We start from the raw sequence: 16,116 nt of genomic DNA on the forward strand, positions 1-16,116 counted from the left end.
GAAGTAGGGTCAGTGGGACTTAGTGGTGAAGTGGGTGTGGGGGTGAAGAAGAGGCTTGTCCCTCAATTTATAAGGTCGGTGAGTTTACAAATGAGGAAGTCAGGTCAGAGTTGGAAGTGACTTGTGCAAGATCAGAGAACTGAAAGGGAGTAGAACCTTTCAGGGTTTTAGTCTCATGCCCTTTAATAATTATAATCCCCAACTCTTAACATTTTACCAAATAATATTAGATAGAAGAGCCCATCATAATAATTGAATATTATTTCTTAGTTAATGGAGTATTTTTCCATTCCATTGAAATTCTGTACAGAAAAAGAGGAAACCTAGTGTCCCGGTTACATCATTAAATTGTCATTTTTTGCCGTTTCTGTCTGCAGTATAAGGAGGAGAGAAAATGTTCTGTTTAACAGTTAGGTATCACACCCCTGCAGTGTGTCTGTTGCCACTGTTCCTGTTGTTCTGGAAGTACAACCAGCAGTGGTTGGGGATGCCACCCGCTCCAGATTTTGCCTTCTGGGATGGCACCCTGCTCTCCAGCATGCCTCCTTGCAAAGGAAGCTTACAAACATGTACATTTTCATTTATGTGGCAGTATTGAATTTTAGGACCTTGGGCTTTATTGAGTTCCAATGTATTTGCTCTGCACAGGAATGGGGATAAAATTTAACATGTGGAATTGTGACTCTGTATGAAGACTATTTAGTGCCACCTGTCCAAGTTTAAATCACCTTATCAGGAAGTATCACACTGCCAGGATCTTGCATCTCTACAGCCTCAACAGCAAAAATAGGCTTGGGCTGTCCCAGCTCTTATAAGAGACACAGGTTTCAGCTTTTTCCTTAGAGACACTTTCAAGGCTTTGCACGCACCCCTGTCCTTGGGTGGAACTGAAGGGGGTCGGGTACTGTCCCAGAGCTCTCATTCTGCATTGTCACAAGTTCTGGTCAGCCTCTCCCCTCAGGAGTCTAGGAACCAGATCATGTCTGAACTATTCCTTACTGCTGCTAACCTAGATTTTTCCACAGTAACTAAGAAATCTTAATTGAAACTTGCTACATCTGTTCATCTTTTCTTTTTAAACGTTGCAGTCTATGCAGCAAAACCAGGATCCTGAAGTTTTTGCCCAGCCTATGATGTTATCCAGTGCCATCCCGGTAAGGATTCCCTTTTTCTGAAGAGCACAGTATGTTTAAGTTCTTCTGCTGAGTGTGAAGTAAAACATTGTCACTTGAGTGAAAAGTTTTGGCTTTCAAGCCTAGGCCCATCTTAGACGCCCCCTCCTGCTCCCCTAGGCAGAGTTCATTGCTGTGGCCTTTGTAGGCCTCAAGGCATCTGTCTGCAGTGATGTCTTCCCTGACTGTGTGTATGGGAGGGCAGGGTGGGCCACAACAGGGGCACTCACTCAGTGTTTGTGAATGGGTGACTGCTGAGAGCAAGTCAGCCTGGTCCCTATGAGTAGGAGATTGTCTTTGCCCTGGAAGAGCTGTGGTGTCTCAGTAAACAGAGGGCAGCATCACTACGATGCTCTCATTGGCTTCCCGTTGCTCTGACGACAAAGCCTCCCAGGGCTGTGTGCTCTGGATCTTGCTGTGTCTCCCCTGCCTCATTTTTTAAAAGTTGCCCTCATCCTCCATTACCTACCAGCCTTGACATGCACACTTATTTTTTTCAGTTCTTAAACTTTTACATTCCTTTTGCCTTTGAGCCTTTACACCGCTCCTCAAGTCTCAGAATTTAAAGTATAGCCAGCTTCTGACTGGTCTTGTTAACGGGTCTTTTCTGTAGCTTGTCCTGCTGCATGGTGATCGGCGGGAGCTCTCAGCCTGGTGTTGCACCAAAAAAACAAACCAAATGGCTCAGAACCCAGAAACCACATTCTCAAAACTATGGCTAGCTCTTGGCTATTTGTAAATGAGGAGGGTGACAGATAGGAGGAAAAAAATATATAGCTGTTGATTGCATCAAAATGTGAGAGTTATTTAAAATACTAATTATTACTCTTTTGTGTATTCTGATGGTTAGCCGTTATTAGCCCAGAAGTACATCTAAATGAAAGGAGTTAGATATTAGATTTATGTTTTTAAAATGTATCTTTGGGGGCTTCCCTGGTGGCGCAGTGGTTGAGAGTCCGCCTGCCGTTGCAGGGGACACGGGTTCGCGCCCCGGTCCGGGAAGACCCCACATGCCGCGGAGCGGCTGGGCCCGTGAGCCATGGCCGCTGAGCCTGCGCATCCGGAGCCTGTGCTCCGCAACGGGAGAGGCCGCAACAGTGAGGGGCCCGCGTACCACAAAAAATATATATATTTATCTTTGATACCTGTAATGATATAATAAATACGTTGAACACCACCAAAGAAACTAAGGCTCAGGGTTTCCCTGGTGGTCCAGTGGCTAAGACTGCACACTCCCAATGCAGGGGGGCCCAGGTTTGATCCCTGGTCAGGAAACTAGATCCCACATGCCACAACTAAAAGATCCCGCATGTCCCAACTAAGACCCAGTACAGCCAAATAAATAAATATTTTTAAAAAGAAAGAAACTAATGCTTCATATAACTGGGTTTTTTTAAATTCTCTTTTTATTGAAATAAAACTTACATATAATAAAATGCAGATTTTTTAATTGAGTTTTAACATATGTATATCCCTTGGGTAATGACCCAGCCAAGGTATGTAACATTTCCATCACCTCAGGAAGTTCATTCACGCCCTCTTCCAGTCATTTCTGTGCCCCTCATGGAAAAACTTTACATGTTTGATTTATCACAGGACTATTCTTACTGTACATACCCTGCTGTTATTTATCAGGTCCCCCTTCTGTGATGATCGGGCCTGGCTTCTCATAACAACTCTAGAGCATCCTTATCATATAAATGGACTCTTTATCCTTCAGCTAACAAGCTTCCTAACCAGATGTAAAATGCCCAGATGCTGCTCCTGAATGTTTATCTGAACCCCAAACAGTTAGCACTGGACTCTGGGCTCCAGTCTCCTGCTGCTTATGCTTGTTATCAGGCGTCCACTACTCAACGTGGCTGCTGACTTCCACACTTCGGTGCAAAATGACCGTTGTTCCCCTGCAGGTGGCAGGCCCCCCACTGGTTCCTGCAACAACTTCGGCAGTGTCCTCAGTCCTGCTGTCCCCAAGTGTTTTCCAGCAGACAGTTACAAGGTCCTCAGACCTTGAGAGGAAAGCAAGCTCCCCTTCTCCTCTCACTGTTGGAACATCAGAAAATCAGAGAAAGCCTTCCATTATCCTCAGCAAGTCTCAGCTCCAGGATACATTAATACATCTAATTAAGGTATGTAGGGTATCAATTTCATCTTTGAATTTCATTCTTTAAAAATAAGGGAGGGTGGGAGGGAGGGAGACGCAAGAGGGAAGACATATGGGAACATATGTTTATGTATGACTGATTCACTTTGTTATAAAGCAGAAACTAACACACCATTGTAAAGCAATTATACCCCAATAAAGATGTTAAAAAAAATAAAATAAAATAAAAAAATTGTATGACTTCTTAGAAAATCAGCTCATAAAGAAAATTCATGACTAGCCAGAACCAGTGTTTCTCTCTTCTTGGGCATATGCTCCAGGTGGAAAAATATCTGAGTGAATTCCAAAATATTAATGGTTATCTCTGGGTGGTGGGATTCTTTGGGTAATTAGTTATACAGATCATGTATACAGCTTCTTCCTAAGCGGTTATCAAGAAAGTAAGCTCTAGTGAGGTAAATGTGACATTACCATCTCTTCCAGAATGATTCCAGCTTCCTCAGTACGCTTCATGAAGTCTACTTGCAGGTTCTGACAAAGAACAAAGACAGCCACAACCTATGACTGGAGCAGAGTCGATCCAAAGGCAGAATGGCGACCTCAGAAACAATAGGCCTCATCATGGAAACTTCTAAACAGAACATTGAGTTTTGAGAATCCTGAAATTGAGCCTATGAGAAAGAGACTCATTCCTTAAGAATGTTTTCCAAGTGACGTTCCCAGTGATAATGGAGGTTTCACTGTGAAGCATCACCAGCAGACCTTTGTTTTGACAAAAAAAAAAAAAAAAAAAAAAAAAAAAAGACCATTGTGTTGAGTTGTGTGGGTGTTTTCATCAGATCTAAGCAAGTTTGTGAAATAAGGAATCTGATTTTCAACTCACTTTCATGTTCAAGGTCTTAGGGAAAAGGGGTCACCAGCCTTGCAGCAGTCAGAGTTCAGCCCAGTCTGCACCCCTCTCCCCTCCACTCCCCCCCTAAAAACTTGAGCATTGGGCTGGTAGTCAAGTTCAGAACAGAGCAGAAGTCAGCTCTGTGCAAAGTAGCTTCGTGTTTTAAGGGTCAGAGTTTAAGCTGGCAAATTAGGACTGATTTGTTCAAGTGAAGTATGTTTTATATGAATGCCTCACTTGGGCCTTAAAAGTTCTGAAATTTCTTAATTGTGTTTTGTTTTTAAGTGTCCCCAGTGCTGCCATGTAGCAGGCTCCCAGTGTGGGGATACATTGGAATCGGGCCCTGCAGGCCCTGTCATGGTATGGGAGCAGGCATGGCACATCTTTGAAATAAAGGCTGGGACTGGTAAGGCCCGAATTCTATCAGAAATCTTCACTTTAAGTTACTCTCCAGTGGTTTTGAAAATGTTACATTTGTGTGTGAATCATAGCCTTATTTTCCTTTTCTGTCTAAACACAGTGAGAAGTCATTGTTAATTGTTTTCCTTAACACTTTGACAAAAGGACCAGTGGACCAATCTGACAAAGCCATTCTGGTTCCATTCCTCAAGTCTACTGAGAATAGTTTTAAAGCTATGCAGAAAAGGGAGCTGTTATTCACACTGCCCTTACTTTATTATAGAATATGGAGTTAAAAACAAAGTGTGAAATTCAGAACTTTACCAATGTATTCCTAGGCTGTGAGTACTTTTGCAGCCCAAAGTGTGAAAATATGTAAAGATGCTTTGTTATGCTGCTATTGACCTGCCATGATTTATATTTATTCTTTTATGGCATGTAATGGTGATTAGTAATATTTTAATGTAGATTTTGATTTATTTCAGCAATAGTAATTTTAAGATATTCTTTGAATGAAAATGTCTTCGTTTCTATGATACAGGTCATTTTGTAGTATTTAACCAACTGAGATGCACTGCTTACTTTTCTGAGCACTATTTAATGATGGGGTAAAACCCAATTGGCTCAACCAGCTAGCGTAAGGATTAGCTGTGAATAATGCTGACAGATGTAATGGTTCCTCGGGAACAATCATTTAAGCTTTAATGGTAACTCAATCATAAGTCCACAGATTTTTTTTTTTCTAGCTGAGATTTTAGAAAATTACTTGTGAATTACATACTTGTTTTAGTTTGCTCTTAGTTTTTTAGCATAAAGAATACCTTGATTGGCTTTTGTTAATCTAAACATGCTTCCTGGGCAACCTTTCTGCTTCCCAATTTAGTGTCTTCTATTGCATTTACCTAGTTATTTGTGAATTGCGCAGAAGCCAGGGAAGCTTTTAAGTTCTCATACTCCATTAGGAATAGTTTGTTTTCAAAGGTAGTGTGTAAATTCAGCAACCAAAAATGAATTGCTTGCGTGTCACCTGGGAAAGAGAAGGTTACAGTAAGACGTGAAGTGTTGCTGACACCAGGAGATGGTGTCCAGGGAGCCACGTGACTGTTCTCAGAAAACAGTTGCCCTGGTAGGTTTGCTCGCATCCCAGGTGTAGTCTCAGTGGGCTTTGATAAGTGGAAGAATCGAGGGATTCTTGTTATGATAGACATTTGAATTGAAATGATGATTTGAGTATGGACAATATTACAAGAGAGTTGAGAGAATATCCTGAAGAGGGTCTTTAATCAGATCTGTTAATTTTCACCCTTTAATCCAAGGAATGAATATGACAGACAGTAAAGAGAATCTGTGATAAGGTTTCCTTAGTGTGAAAGTAAATTTTTAAGTGCCCAAGTCATGGAGACTTGAAAAGGGTAAACCTGTTTCAACTCCCAGATTTATGTATTCAAAGCATTTTGAAAATTCAGAAGCCAGAAGTCCCCCGTCATGATGACTAGGAAGTTCAGGCCAGAATGAGTCCCTAGAGAAGTCAGGCCAAGCCTGAACAGTTGCAGTTGGATGACCCTGGCCCGAAAGTCACAGTTCAGTTGCCTTATTCCTCATTCAGGCTTCTGTCCAGAACCTCATGCTAGTTTAGGTTGCATGTTTACATTGCTGCAGTGACTTTACTGGAACCTTAGTTTTAAACCTTAGGTGAATCAAAATGGACACCAAAACAGAGATGCTTCTTGCTAGGTTTGCAGAACTTCAGGTGACCTGCATTTAGGTCACCGTGACTGTCTATATGCCCCCCCACCTCACCTGGGTGGGTGGCACTACCTTCTTTGGTTGTAGTTGATGTGGTGTCTTTGAATGGACTCCCACCTCCCAAACAGCCTTGCTCCTTTCCTTTAAGGAAGAAGCTCCTCCTCATTGTGCATCTCTCCCGAGGTTTGTAAGGTGTGACTTTGAATCCTAGGTTTTCAAGTGACTGTCAGTTTCAGAAGCATTCATGCCGTCTGCATGTGAATGTGAGTGTCCATGGCTTACTTTGGAAGGCTTTTGGGAGTGGGGTTTTGTTAAGAGCCCAAGTTGACCTGGGTCCTTCTCTGCCGGAGGATGCACAGGCTAAGTTTAGAATATGACCCGATTTTGCATGTCAAGAATTGTTCTTTTTCCACCCATGTTTTCTTGTAAAAATTTTAAACCCCATCAAATCTTCTACTAGGTAAATATTTTTAAACCACGCAGCTTTATTACTCTCCTCCCCAAAGAATGTAGTTTGAAATTTTCTCATTTTGGTAGTAGAGGCCATAACTGCCATTGTATTACTAACAATGCAACATGAAATTGAAGGTGCCTAACTGCTTAAAAAACAAAATTAGCCATCATACTGTAACTCTGGGCAAAATGAAACACAGAGGAATGAGAGGCAGCACAGGCACGAGTGGGCTCAGTCCACGTGAGTGAAGACGAGGAATCACAGGGACGTGTGTCCTGCATTCTTGCTGCGCGTTTGCTGCTGAGCACGTGTTTCTTTCTTACTTGTCTTTGGTTTTCTTCAGTTGTATTCAAAGGGCCTTCTGGAACCAATAGTGCCCTGTGTTTTCAGGTGTCTAAAACGTTAAGATCTGAAACAAGTAAAGCAACTTACACTGAGCTTTTTAAAGCTGTGCTTGAGAACATTTCCCTGAGTGGGCCGGGGCCTCAAGGAGCCTGTTTTTCAGCAAATTCAGCAGGAGAGATGTGTGCAATGTTTCACTCAGTTTTGTATTTGACATCTTCATTTGAAATGCTATGATGCAATATCGTTCACTTTGAATGGGGAAAATGCAAAATTGTGTTTCCCTTTTATCTGTGTGATTCCTTAAGAAACGTGTTTTTAACAGTATGTGTTCTAAATGGTTTTTTATTCTGTATTCCTGCTTTGGCCATGTGGCTCTCATGACCTTCAGTGTACCAGAGTCTCAGCGCCCTGAAATGTGAGCATGAGAAGCTCTGGGGTTACAGCAAGATTTTTGTTCCATGAGCGCAATACAGCATCATTAACATTTTTAATGGTATGGATTTTATACCATCTGTGTATGTTTGCAAATATTAAGTTATTACCTGTTTTCAGATGAGCATTTTTCATCCTAAATTTTATATGTTTGCAAATATATTTTTTTAATAAAAGTTCAAAACCAAGTTTTAGCACCTACTAAATTTTAATTGTGTTTTTATTGAATTTACAGAAATAGGAACTTTTGAATGAGTTGCTACACTTTTCCAGAGTCTCCTACTGCTGAGAGGGAGTGAGGTGAGAGAACAAAACAACTCCGTTTATTCCTCTGAGTTTTCCCCAGATGGAGGGTACAGGTCTAATCATGACCAAAAACACTGTTTTACAGGGGACTTAACCTTCCAGGTCACTTCCCAAATTCACTCAGTTTATGTGTGTTGAGTTGTCATATGTGCCAGGCATCTAGGATGATAAGGAAGGAAAGAGGGAGGGAAGAAAGTAAAATGTCATCATTATGGGACATAGGGAAAAGGAAAAAAGTGTTAATCATATATCTCCCTAGTAATTGTTCACATTAAGTGTGTTTCCAAATGAAATTCTCTCTAAAATGTTTGACATACCTGCCTGCTTTTTTAGAGCAGAGCATATGCTTAACCCTTGCTTTATGACTTTTGTACACACACCCCAGTCATCATTAATGCATGCTCATTCAGCACTTAAGCATTGCTGTCCATTATTTTCCTGATCTTCACAATAACCCATTTTAGGGAGAAGGGAGTTGAAGCCGAGAGTGACAGGGCCTGCTGCTTATTAAGCCAGTACTGAGTTAGGGACCCGAAGCCAAGCAGACCAGAGGGCTGGTCTAGAACTCCTTTCTTGACTCCATTGCCTCCACAATAAATTATTCTAGATTGCTTTCTATAATTCCTTAGGTCACACATTACCACTGTTTATTAAAAGCTAGTTTGACCTACTCACGTGCTGCTTTTCAGCTGTCATGACCTAGGAAACCAGGTAACCAGGTTCATTGGAATTTCGTGAAAAACTAAGGCCACTGGATCGTGAACAAGAGCCATAGGGTTTGGGATTTTAGGCTTCCTGGTTGTTTCTAATGATGTTTTCACTCACCGTTTATGGATCCTGGTTCATGCTAAAAGATACCTCGTCTTAGGCTTCCCTGTTGGCGCAGTGGTTAAGAATCCGCCTGCCAATGCAGGAGACACGGGTTCAAGCCCTGGTCCGGGAAGATCCCACATGTCGCGGAGCAACAAAGCCCGTGTGCCACAGCTCCTGAGCCTGCGCTCTAGAGCCCGTGAGCCACAACTACTGATCCCCGCGTGCCTAGAGCCCATGCTCCGCAACAAGAGAAGCCACCGCAATGAGAAGCCCACGTACCGCAACAAAGAGGAGCCCCCCGTCTCTGCAACTGAAGAAAGCCCGCATGCAGCAACAAAGACCCAACGCAGCCAAAAATAAAATAAATAAATATTAATTAATTAATTAAGTGATTAACTTTAAAAAAATACCTGGTCTTTGAGTAAGTGTGTGAGTTAGAAATTGCTGAGGCTTCTGTGTTTGTCAGAGCTACAAGAACCAGCCTGTCTCTCCTGGATGGGCAGCTAGAAATCCGGCCATGGGGTTTCCTCCAAAGATGAAGCCAGGTTCTTGGAAAGCTGAAGGGAAGAGCAGCAAAACAGTCACTAAACCAAGCAAACCCTGGAGCCCAGCCTGCATTCTCTCCTTTAGGCCGTGTCTTTTGAGGTCTCTGTTACCCCCAAATGTAATGGGAAGACGCCAACAGGTTTCTAAAGGGCTTAGATCAATTCAAGATTCTCCACCTGTCTAAGTTCGCTGCCACGCTCATGCAGACGGAACCCATGGCAGGGCGGGCGGGCGGATGGGGCTTACATATATCTCTTCAGGTTCACCAGGCAAATTAGCTAAAAGTAAAGCTGACTACTAAGAGAGCTCTTATGCCCAGCGGTAGAATGGCTCGGAAGGAGGTGATACAGAGGACGCATGACAGTCACATCATGTTTCACAGGTACTTCTTTCACGTAAGTTTGAATATATTTGAAGTACAGTCCCACAAGTAATCATAACCGACGTTTGTTGTGTGCTGTGTGCTCTGTGTGCATTCCTTAACCCTCCCCACATCCCTCGGAGGTGGAGGCCATTCAAAGTGCAGCCTTGGGAAAGGGCCACTCACGACACCAGCTTCCTGTCATCCTGGGAAGGGGCAGAGGCCCTGGCTGTGGTTAGACTGACGTCAGCCCATCAGTCTAAAAAGGGCCCCAGAATTTGGAGCTGAAAAGGCGGCCACAGTCCACAGGAACTGCTGCTTGCTTACCACGTCCCTGCCCCTCCAGAAAGATGGGTCTGGTACTGCCTGAGCCCTGGCAAAGCTCTAGAGGCAACCCCAGCAAACCACCCACCATGTTCTGTGGAATTTCTCAGTGTTGGCAATGGCGCCCTGGCTTCTGAAGCATGTACAAAAATCTGGACCGCTACACATTTTGCTAACAAAGCCCCGTTTTGTTGTTTCTATATCTGACACGTTCCTGCCCCCACAGACTGCCCCCCCCAGCCTCTCCCAGGCAGGGGTCTTTCCCCTGGACAGAAGGGCTAACATCCTCTCCCGTCCTGCTGGCACCGAGAAGCTTCCCTGATCTCTGTTTGACCCTTACCCCGACAGGCCCCCTGATGGGAAAGGGAATGCTAGCAATGTTGCCGGCCAACACCCCCATTTACTGTGTGGTCTCCACCCTAGCAGGCAGCTCACCCCCTTTTAAACAAATATTTTGTCATTTCATCTTTACCATTTTGACCTAGAATTCATAGAGAATGTAACCTATGCCTACATAATTTTTAAATAAGACCTTAATTGTGATCTAAAGGAGAAGTTTTAAAGTAATTTATAATCAGATGCTCCATATTAAATATGGAAATGCTTGGGAATGACTACACAAATTCTCAGAATGCCCCCGTAAATAGGAGCCCTGGTCTTCACTCTGACACAGCTGCCCTTCACCCAGAAGACGGCCGCTCTCCCACAAAGGGCCCATCCAGGGCTGACACACCTGGGAGCCAGCTCCCGCCCCCCTCCATCGCCTGCCCTGACTCACTGGGCTCCTGCCCAAAAGGAGACCGAGGAGCTGTTTGCGCTCCAGCCCAAGATGGCGAGGTTATTAATTAACATTCCCCGAGGACTTTGGAGCCCTTAAATGATGGGCCAGTGCGTCAACCTCAGAGAGAGGTAGGAGGGAAGGTGGGAGAGAGACACACACACACACACACACCCTATTTGTTGGTCCCCATCCGACCCTTGGGGCTGGGGGTAGCAGCTGTTCTGTGCCAGACTCAGTGCTGGACACTATGGGCACAGCCCCACACAAGCCTGCCCTGTCTCCTTAGCTTGGGTTCCGTGGTAAACTGCGATTTCGGGAGCAGGGATGCACGTCACTCTGGAATAGAGTGACTTTGACCGTCCTGACCACCTGGGGGACACATGTCGTTGCCTCGTTTTCCAGGTGAAGGAACTGACCACTGAGTGATTTGCCGAAGGCCATCCGTCCAAGTTCACCCAGCTAGGGGGCAGCAGAGGCAAGAGTTGACCTGGACGTGTTCAGTTCAAACCTCCCTCTGGGTTTGTGGAAAGTGGAAAAAGCTTTCGGGTCCCTGGAGAATTTTGAAGCACGTTTGGAAATGACAGTGGCGTCGCTGCCAGTCACCTGTTGTTATCCCTTCCTCCCAGGTATGGCTCTTCAGAGGGCTTTCTCAGCCCTAGGCCGGGGGTGGGGGGGTGGGGGGTGCGTCGGAGTGGCTCAGAGGCATCCTGCCAGGATACTGGCCAAGCTGGGAAGCCGAGGTCCAGATCTGAAATGGGTTTATAGTCTCAATTCCCATCACCCATGCCAGCATGACACAGGTACAGTTTGGTGGCAGGGAATACTGTTATTTCAAAATTTGCTGTCGGTTGTCACTTCCTCCTTGGAGCCTTCCCTGATCTGCAGTCTCAGCAGGCAATTCTTTATACAGATCACAGGACAGGGCCGTGTGGCCCCTGCCGACCTGTGACCTGTGATCTGAGAACCAAGACAGGATCATCTTCTTCCCCAAACATCTAGCACAGTGCTGGCACACAGGCCTTGGTAAATGCAACAAAGGAGTGAATTCATGAGAGAATCAAAGGGTCAATTGAGGCCTCATCAAAGTCACCAGAAGGAAGGCTGACTAGATGTCATTGCTAATTCTAGGGGTGGGGTGGGGAGAAAAAGCCATTGTGTTTGGAGGGCAACCAACCTGGGTTTGGGACTTCCTGTGGCTGCTGACTGTTCCTCCCAGCCAAATACTGTTGCGGCTTCGTGTTTCCCAGGAGGAGCCGTGTGGCTCTAAACAGGGAAAGGATCCCTCTCCATGCCTTTCTCCAGACTGCTGCAGCCCTACCCTAAATAACCACCACTTCAGCTCTTCAACAACTGCCCAGGAGAAAATCCACTTAATCTCCCCACAGCAAAACAAAAATGTTCATCTTTGATATCCACAGGAACAAAAGCCACCTCTACCACCCAGCTTGCTCAGGGAAACCAGGAGATATCAGAAGAGGGAACAGGGTGACAATCTCTCCCCACTCTGTGCCGCAGGCCATGCAGGCGGGCCCGGCTGCCCTAGAAGTGCCCTGACTGTCAATAGCACTGCCCAAGCCCTGCCTGGCATGGCACACCCAGACAGGAACTGATGAGGGCTGTTGAGGCAGCTCCTTACTCCCCACCCAGGGAGGTGCCCAGGCTCTGCTACTCAAACCGCAAGCTGCAATGACTAGGCACTTTTCCTTTGTGTGCAAGGAAAGCAGGCCTGGCAGGGCTGCGCTGGGCTCCATGCTGGTGCTCACCTTTCAGGAGTGCCAGGTGCCTGCAGCCCCGGCCTTTGGGGGTGACTCAGAGGATCGACCACCCAATCTGGTCCTGGGATTGGCCAAGGACACACAGTGATGACCAGAAAAGAAGCCCTCTCTCCCAGAAGCAAGTGCTAGCTATAGTGAAAGCACAAGTATTGTTTGATACAGTATAAACGCAGAAGCAACGCAAACGTCCAACCAAGGGGGGACAGTGGATGACCTTCCTCTTCGCCAGTAATAATTCTGGGGGAGAAAAGCACGTGGACTCTGCGGGAAAGCAGTTAAGATGCACAGTGATATAAACCAGAGGGATCATGACCTTACTTAAAATATTCATGCTCATGGATAAAAAGGGAAAAAAAAGGCTGGAAGGAAATAACCAAAATGTTGTCCTTAGTGACCTCTGGATGGTGGATTATGGGGGATGAAGTTTTCCTCTTTGTGTATCAGTCAGGATACAAGCAGAGAAGCAGAACCTGTAGGTCTATATTAAAGATTTGTGGCAAAGAATTGGATTGCTCCAAGGTGGTGGACCAAGGGGACTGATAGGTAAGTCACAAACTGCAGAGGAGGCTGGAGCTGCCACAGAAGAAGTCACTTTTCTTCTTCAGCCTTTCAACCAACTGAATCAGATCCACCCAGTTATCTAGAATAATCCCTTTTACTTAAAATCAACTGATTATGGGATTTAATCACATCTACAAGATACCTTCACAGCAGCACCTAGGTTAGTGTTTGATTGAATAATTGGGGACACAGCCTAGCTGAATTGAAACAGGAGGGAAGGGGGGCAGGGCACAACCTTTGAAAGAATGACATAGCCCGAGGACATGACATAAACGGATTAGAACCAAATGGGTCCAAGATGGTGGGCAAGTCGACTTCCACTAGACCTCGAGCCTCAGTATACGCTCATTGTAACACATCAGTAAGCTAAATGACAAACCTACAGGTGCCATGACAGTTCCAAGGCCAACCATAAGGATGAAAAAGTGGGCAGTGGCCCAGTTCATGGAAATCCCCGCCCCTTCCCGGAATAGCTGGAATACTCCTCCCACTCATTAGCCTATGAAATTACCCACCCTTATAAAAACTGACAATCCCATACCTTGGTGCCTTTCTCACCTTCTGAGATGGCCCACACTCTGTCTGTGGAGTGTTTCTCACTTCTTACCTATTACTTTGTCTCACTGAATCCTTTCTGCAATGAGACATCAAAAACCTGAGATTCATTAAGTCCTGAAACCAGGTGTGCAATCTCAGTTGGAAGACTGGGAGTTTGGTCTGGGTTCTAGTCCCGGCCATGTGGGTTCAAGTCCCAGTCTGGGTTTTGGCTGGGTTTGAGTCCCGGCACGTGAGTTCAAGTTCCAATTTGGGGTGCACGGTTTCAGAATGACATATAAAACAGACTGTCAGAGTATTTTGCTATATTCTCAAATTTTCTACAAAGAACATGTGTTGTCATTTGTATAATTTTTTTTTTTAAGCAGTAAGTGACAAAACCACCATGAGATACCACTTTGCACCTACAAGGCTAGTTAAAATAAAAAAGACAAGAGGATGGGCTTCCCTGGTGGCACAGTGGTTAAGAATCTGCCTGCCAATGCAGGAGACATGGGTTCAAGCCCTGGTCTGGGACGATCCCACATGCCGTGGAGCAACTAAGCCCGTGTGCCACAACTACCGAGCCCGTGCGCCACAACTACTGAGCCCGTGTGCCACAACTACCGAGCCTGCGTGCCACAACTACTGAAGCCCGCGCTCCTAAAGCCCGTGCTCTGCAACAAGAGAAGCCATCGCTATGAGAAGCCCGTGCACCACAACAAAGAGTAGCCCCCGCTCACTACAACTCGAGAAAGCCTGCGTGCAGCCACAAAGACCCAACGGAGCCAAAAATAAAAATAAATAAACTTATTTTAAAAAATCATTAAAAGATACATTTCTGCAAGAAGAAAAGTGAATCCAGAGAGAAGATCTGGGAGTAAAGAAGCAAACCCTGACTGGTTCGAGTCCCAGCGCATAGGTTCAAGTCCCAATCTGGGTTTAAGCTGGGTTTGAGTCCCAGCATGTGGATTCAAGTCCCAATCTGAGGTGCACAGTTTCAGTACCACGCAGCTTACGGGATCTTAGTTTCCCGACCAGGGAATGAACCCAGTCCCCCGGCAGTGAAAGCGCTGAGTCCTAACCACTGGACCACCAGGGAATTCCCAAGTTGTGATTTTTTTAAAAAGCAATAAAATGAGAAAGGAAGGAGAGAGAGCCATGTGCACCGGGGTTAGAGCTGACTTCTAGCAAAGTCGAGGAGCTGGTGAGTTATCCCCTGTGTCCAGGTTCCCTTTCCCCACCCCTGCCTCCCTGTCATGGGGCTCTTGCCCAGTGCCCACGGTCCCAGAGTCTGCAGGTGCCCTGGAGAAAACCATCTATAAAACTCATCTCAGAATTCTCTCTTCTCATTGATTTTCCCTTTGCTCACTGGCCAAGGGGGTCTAATACCTCCTGCTGCCTACATACCACTGCCAGGAAGAGCTTACAGCTGTGAAAATGAGGGTAGCCTCCCCACCTTGAATTTGCTTTCCCCAGGCAGAGAAAGGGAAAACAAGAAGAAACGTCTGTTTGTTGTGAGAATGAGCCCATTTTACAAATGTGAGGAAACAGAGGCCCAGAAACATGCAGGGATCCACTCAAGGCTATGCAGGTCTTGGATTCCCTCCCTCTGCCCTCTCCCCCAAGCACATGGCTGAGAGGCAGAGGTGACAGAGTCACAACCAGACTTCCTGGAGAGCTCATTGCCAAATATGTATCAAGGGCTTTAGAAGGGTTGCCACCCTCTGACCTAGCAGCTTCCCATTGAAAACTCCGGGAAAACTCCCAGCTAAGCTGCCAGGAGGACAAGGATTTAGGTACCACATGTTAACTGCAGGGTAATACATCTTGGTGAAAACCTGGAAGCACTCCAAATACTCATCACTAAGGGATGGTTAATAATGAGGACATAGCTCCATGATAGCTCCATAGCTAGTAAAAACGATGTCTTTGAAGAATTTGGGAATGCTAATGGGAAAATGTAAATGAAAAATGGAGAATTTTATGTGATCCTGACAATAAGAAAACAAAAGAAACTACAGTAGCAAACACCTATTGAAGGGACCCCCACTTCTACTCTCCAGCCCCTCTCCCTGACCCTTGACCCTGTTTTATTTTCTTCAAACAATTGTAATAAATCAGTATTTGTCAAATGAGGGAATTCCCTGGCGGTCCAGTGGTTAGGACTCCGAGCTTCCTCTGGAAGGGTCACAGGTTCAATCTCTGGCGGGAGCTAAGATCCTGCATGCAGCGTGGTGCAGCCAAAAAAAAAAAAAATTTGTCAAACGAACAAATGACTTTACCAGTGGTCCTCTTTGGGTGGCATTACATACAATTTTAGTTTACTTCTAAATTTTCTATACCTTCCAGGTTTTTACAATGAGTGTACTTTACTTTTACCTTTGGAGGGGGGGCAGTGTTTTTAAAAAACAAAAGTTAAATCAGAAAAATCAGAGGTTCTGTGAGTTGAACTGTGTGTCATCTCACGTCCCTGGGGGCAACATTATCAAAAGAAACTTTACCCCAAAAATGCCTCTGGAAGGAAATTTCCGGCACTGAGAGGAGAGATGGATTTATTAAAACTGAATT

General features: G+C 45.2%; 1 protein-coding gene across 3 annotated transcripts in view; it reads left to right on the forward strand.

Annotated features, from left to right (window-relative positions):
• Positions 1 to 7,678, forward strand: part of DCP1A (decapping mRNA 1A) — a 60,833-nt gene extending 53,155 nt beyond the window's left edge. For 2 of the 3 annotated variants that reach the window (XM_082849130.1, XM_082849129.1), the window contains exons 8-10: positions 1,089 to 1,154; positions 3,083 to 3,301; positions 3,760 to 7,678. In XM_082849130.1, the coding sequence (XP_082705256.1) occupies positions 1,089 to 1,154; positions 3,083 to 3,301; positions 3,760 to 3,840 (366 nt within the window). In that variant the 3' untranslated portion in view covers positions 3,841 to 7,678. The remainder of the gene's footprint in view (positions 1 to 1,088; positions 1,155 to 3,082; positions 3,302 to 3,759) is intronic. The other variant, XM_082849128.1, reaches the window with a different exon arrangement.
• The last annotated feature ends 8,438 nt before the right edge of the window (positions 7,679 to 16,116 follow it).

The sequence above is a fragment of the Leucopleurus acutus genome (assembly GCF_964270905.1).
Source record: "Leucopleurus acutus genome assembly, chromosome: 10".
NCBI classification, from domain to species: domain Eukaryota; kingdom Metazoa; phylum Chordata; class Mammalia; order Artiodactyla; family Delphinidae; genus Leucopleurus; species Leucopleurus acutus.